The 5675-nt window shown below is 40.4% G+C and overlaps 1 protein-coding gene and 1 non-coding gene across 2 annotated transcripts; both read left to right on the top strand.

Moving 5' to 3' along the window:
* The first annotated feature begins 3716 nt into the window (after positions 1 to 3716).
* LOC115506876 (non-histone chromosomal protein HMG-17-like) lies at positions 3717 to 3996 on the top strand. Its single transcript, XM_032592078.1, has one exon. The coding sequence runs from the start codon at positions 3736 to 3738 to the stop codon at positions 3994 to 3996; it is 261 nt and encodes an 86-aa protein (XP_032447969.1). The 5' UTR covers positions 3717 to 3735.
* Positions 3997 to 4895: 899 nt separating this feature from the next.
* Positions 4896 to 4999, top strand: LOC115507909. The gene has a single exon (XR_003966832.1). It is a non-coding gene; the product is annotated as a U6 spliceosomal RNA (small nuclear RNA).
* Positions 5000 to 5675: the final 676 nt, after the last annotated feature.

Below are 5675 nucleotides of genomic sequence, written 5' to 3'. Positions count from 1 at the left end.
GCCTAGCAAGGGCTTTGTTTATCATCAAAGAATCTGTGATATTACTTTCTGAAGCAGGAAAGAGCCTAAACATTTCTCAATAGTTGATGAGGAGTAAAGCCAAAATAATATTCAGGTTCCATTTACCTTCCTACTTTCAATCTCACTGGCCCCATATTCCCCCCAAATGAACTGATCTTTAGCCTATGTGCAATGTGAACCACACATTTTGCACCAACTGACTTGATATTACAATTGAACAACCCAGTCTCTGTAACAGTGTGTTTGTCTCAAGCTCTGCAGAAACGGATAGGTCTGTGCAGTTGTCTAAGTACAGCATCATGCCCAATTAGGCACTTAATTGGGCACCACTTGCTGCTGATGATAATTATCATTATTATTCCCACTACCAGCCTGAGGCAAAATTGTTGAAAAGGCAAGTTGTTTTCCTAGCCCCAAATACCCAATGGGCAGGTTTTTCCTCCGTGGTGTTTCCTCTCCTTGTTCCCTCAGGTGACCAGTGCCCCAAACCTTCTCCCACACCCATTCACACGGAGGTATAAGGGACCAGTGACAGTTAAAAGTGCATTTAAAGAGACAGATGGAATGATAGGTCTTCAGATGAGTTTGAAACATCACAAAGTATTCCAGGAGATGGTAAAAGGACAAAAAGACCTAGGGGAAGCCTTAACCTCACACAACCTAGGCATGTGCTCCTCCAAAGTCAGAAGAATCAACCTCAAAAACAGAAACATAGAGCTACACAGTATACTCACAATTTCTCAGTGAGTCAATACTACCAAGAAGGTCTAGGAAAATTAAACCAATATGTAGATGATGGCAACAGTTTGCCTGATGTCATATAAGGAATACCAAAATATCTATCCCAATGGTCATCAAGGGCAATTTCAAATGGTAAGTTACGTAAGTGATATGTTAAATCATTCAGAGCCATGAAAACCATAGTTCAGATTTTCCTATAAGTCCTCAAGCAAAGAAAGTACCCTGGGAAATTGATACACCAGATAGCTACCCTTTGATTTAAAACACTGCGAGAGAAGGGCTATCAGGAACTGTCTCAAGTTGAGATGACAACTTGTGATGGAGGCACTAGGCTTGCTGGACTTCCTTTTTCCTTCCTTTATTCCTTCTAGCAGGGGGGGAAACAGGGCAAGACAACTACAAAAAAGGACTACTTCAGTTTACTTCGGACCAGCCCTGCCCTGGACTCAGGTCTCCTTTCTCAAATTGACGATCAGTCCACACGCTTTCACTTTTTACAAATTCCCCCAAACCACTTAACACAGTTAAAAATCTCCAGCTGAGTTTCCATCAGTACTCTCTGTGGAAAGAAGATACCAAATGAAAGTGAAACTGTGCATGTCTGGCCCCATGAAGGGTGAAATATTTGGATAACATATTGGACATTTCAAATACCTTCCATTTTCTGCTGAGGCAGCTGACTTGCTGGGAACACGTTCTTTGAGAAGGAAAAAGTTAAGTGCTCTATTCCAGATCCTCAGTGGGGCAGTGAGCTTGACAGAACATCAACTAGAGGAACCCAATTAGCGTAGTTTTCACCATGACAACCAGGGCATCTTCCTAAGAAATCAGTGGGGTTCACACATGAAAGGGGAAGAAGGGAGAAGAATGTCAGAGAATGTGCTGACTTTGAAAGACCCCTTTTTGAAATGAGCCAAAATTATTCATTTCCTCAAAACGTCTACAAATGGAGAATTATTCCTGTCAATGACGTGACATTCATTTAGCTCATGTACGCACAGTTTCTGGATGGTGGAAGGCATCAACAAGAGCAGGAGTCTGAGAAAGTGTCCCACATATATGCATGGTTTATAAATCACCTGGAGTGGGGGCATTAGGACAGGACAGATCCAAACACAGCTCTGTAAGTATCATGCAATTGAAGAGATGCAGACATCACTGAAATTCTAATCCATAAGTTAAAAGGTGTTATCTTCATGAATTCTCATTCATGAATTACTAGCATTGCTAAAAAATTTCCCATCTCAAATGCTCTCTTCTCCCCTCCCCTACATCAATCCAAAAACTCAAATTCCTATCCCATAAAGCCATCTTTACAAAATCATCTGAAGTTCCATGGATCAATCTTTTTTTTCACAACTTGTATTAGATAAAAAGTTCACACCACATACCTGAATATTAGATTCTATGTTATTTTATAAACTATTTACTGTATTTATATCATAGTTCCCATTGTGACCATAGTTTCTTCAAGGGCATACTACTTCTGTACCCCCAAAGCACCACATGAGATTAGGTTAGAGTAAATGCCTAATAAAAATGTACATGGTGCTTGATTAGAGAGTTCATGCACAACAGTCTAATTTAAAGCTGACTACATGACCTTGAACTTAGTGCCTCTATTACTGCAGCAGGAAACAAGACTGTCCTTCTGTGTTCTCCATAGAAAATGAAGGGAAGGAACACTGGTGGCAAGAATTTGCTACCACTGTGGATTTCCTTTCTGCACATTACTGGGATTAAGAAGAAGAAAAGGATGACTCATCATTTTCAGTCCAGTCGCAGTGGGTATTTATAGCTGACTCTAGAAATAGTGTTCTCACAACTGCATGCCTTCATTCTATCCTTCCTTCAAGGCTCAACTTAGGTGTTACTTCCTCCATGATTCCTTCCTTGCTGCTTCATCCAGGACTCTTATCTCTTCTGAACTACCAGAGCATTTTAATTTTCCTCCTTTCATGACATATGACCTTCTACCTTGTGTTTTAACTATTTACGTTGTTTCCTCTCCCTAGGAGACAGACACAGTGACATAATAGGTACACAATACTAGTAATAGCTAACACTTATTGAATATGTTCTATTTACTTTGCAAGGACTTTACATACATTATTTGATTTAATACTCAAAGCAATCATGTTGAGGTAAATATTATAGGCACAATATCTCAGTTTTACAAACAAGAAACCAAGGCTTGGAAAGATTAAGTAATTTGCCCCAGATCATACAACTAATATGCATCATAGGTAAAATTTGATTTGAGGGTCAGTAGTGTTAAAAACTGTACTATAATAACTCTTAATAAATGGTGAATAAACGAAGGAAGAAATGTAGTGAATTAAAATATATAACTGTCTTACCCAAGCCACGTGTTCTCATTTAGGCTAAGACTGAACAAGGATCTGGTACCATCTACTAGTAGAATAATTAGACCCAATGTCAAAAGCAAGAGATCAAATAATAGTCTTTTAATGCCACCTATTATTCATCCAAGGAGAGCCCTGGTTTATGTTTTCAGTACCTCCTTGATCTGCAAACTATCCAAAGTTCATACCTGAAAATTTTGCATTAACTGCCCACCGAGAATACACTGGAATTTTGGAACTACCCTCTCTTCATTCAGGCCAGGTAATCAAGTTCTGGGCAAGGTGAATCTACTAAGATCAGCTAAAATTTCATTAATTTTCATAAAACTGCTGAAATACAATCCACCATCAGTGGATTGACTCTAGAGTCAGCATAAGATGGGCCTTGCCTGCACATATGCTATATTCGGTCTGTCAAATAGCAGCACTTTCACTCACTCAATCAACAGTAGTTAGTGACCAAAAAAGTAGGCGTATAAATGTTTGGTATAAAAATGTTGAGGAGCCATGTGAAGAAGTAGAGGTGAGAATGACCCCCGGACCGACCAAAGCCCATGCGCCACTGCATCCCCACGTCCAGCACCTATGTCCCACCACCGTCACCACCATGCCCATGAGAGAGGCTGAAGGGGATGCTAAAGGAGATAAAGCCAAGGTGAAGGATGAGCCACAGAGAAGATCCGCCGCAAGGTTATCTGCTAAACCTGCTCCTGCAAAGCCAGAGTCCAAACCTAAAAAGGCCCCTGCAAAGAAGGGGAAGAAGGTACCCAAAGGGAACAAGGGGAGAGCTGATGCAGAAAACGGAGGTGCCACAAGAGACCAGGTGCAGAAAGGTGCTGGAGATGCCAAGTGTGTGCATTATGGGTAACTGTGTACTTCTGGTGACTGTACAGTTTGAAATACTATTTTTTATCAAGTTTTATAAAACTGCAGAATTTTGTTTTACTTTTTTTAAGCTATGTTGTTAGCACACAGAACGTTTCAGTGTTGTTTTGGGGGAAGGGCATACGTCAGTAGTAGAATATCTCTGAAGCTAGACTGATACAAGGGGAAAAACACCATCCCCTTCTAGTTCTGAGGAACTTCCCTTGGTTCCCAGGAGGAGGGATTCCTTGATGTTGACACACATTAGTCACTTTGGCACAAACGCCTTGTGGTGTGGAAAAACTAAAATTCATTTTTATGTCCGCTTCTCCTCTGCCTTCAACATAAGCTTATCTCCCTTAAACCCAGAGACCTGTTGGAACCTGACCCCAAGAAATGGTTCCCAGTATGTAAAGCAATCTGGACGTTAGTGTCACCATTGAGATGGCATCCCTCAAAAGGGTTCCTATTTTAGTTTGTGGAGCTTCAGATTGGTAATTCTGCCATTTTCATTTCCTGAAAGTCAGGGCTGGCTTGTAAAAAGTTGTTAAACAACATGCAAATGTGAAATGTCAACCCTCAGTCTAAACTTTCCCTGTTCAGAGCATCAAACGAAAACTTCACTGGGTTTTATAGTGGCCTCCTGATTTTGGTAGTCCATTGAAGAAGGGAGTTTGAAAGTTGTTGAATACTGTTAACAATTGTCTGCCCATGTCCTGCCTGAAATACCATGATTGTTTATGAGAAGTATCTTTAATAAAGCTGGATACACTTTGGTTTGGGAAAAAAAAATTGAGGGGCACCTACCTGGCTCAGTCAGAAGAGCATACAACTCTTGGATCTTGGGGTCATGAGTTTGAGCCCCATGTTGGGTATAGAGTTTACTTTAAAAAGTATTTTTTAGTGCTTGCTTCGGCAGCACATATACTAAAATTGGAACGATACAGAGAAGATTAGCATGGCCCCTGTGCAAGGATGACACGCAAAAAGTATTTTTTAATGTTTGTTTATTTTTGACAGAGAGAGAGAGAGAGAGAGAGAGAGAGAGGGCACACAAGCAAGGGAGGGGCAGAGAGAGAAAGCAAGACACAGAATCCAAAGCAGGTTCCAGGCTCCAAGCTATCAGTACAGAGTCCAACACGGGCCTCAAACTCATAAACTGTGAGATCGTGACCTGAGCTGAAGTCAGACACTCAATGAACTGAGTCACCCAGGTGCCCCTCAAAAAATAAAAACTTAAAAAAAAATTTTTATTAACTATAATACTTTAGCGTTTATCTGAAGTCTTTCACAGCGGCAGGCCCACAGCTGACCATGGGCAACATCCCCCTGGATATGCAATGTGGATAACTAGGCCAGAACACAAATATCATTTGTCCAGAAAAAAAATTCTGTTCTCTGGCCATTCCATTGTACAGATAGTACAGTGTATTTCAGAGGACACATGCTGATGCCACCCAGCCTGAATTCAAATCCTGGCACTGCAATCTTTAACAAACTACTTAACCCACTCTGTGCCTCCCTATTTCAAAGATGGGATAATAATAGTATCTACTTTACAGAACTATAAGGATTAAATGAGTTATATGTGCAAAACACTGGCCACAAATAAGTGTTATATAAGCATTGCTATACTTATTCTAATATAGAACTATTTCTTAATATTCAAGACCTACATAGTTC

The sequence above is a fragment of the Lynx canadensis genome, chromosome X, assembly GCF_007474595.2.
Source record: "Lynx canadensis isolate LIC74 chromosome X, mLynCan4.pri.v2, whole genome shotgun sequence".
In the NCBI taxonomy this organism is placed as follows: Eukaryota; Metazoa; Chordata; class Mammalia; order Carnivora; family Felidae; genus Lynx; species Lynx canadensis.
The sequence above is the reverse complement of the archived record's forward strand: the minus strand, read 5'-3'. Positions and strand labels throughout refer to the sequence as shown.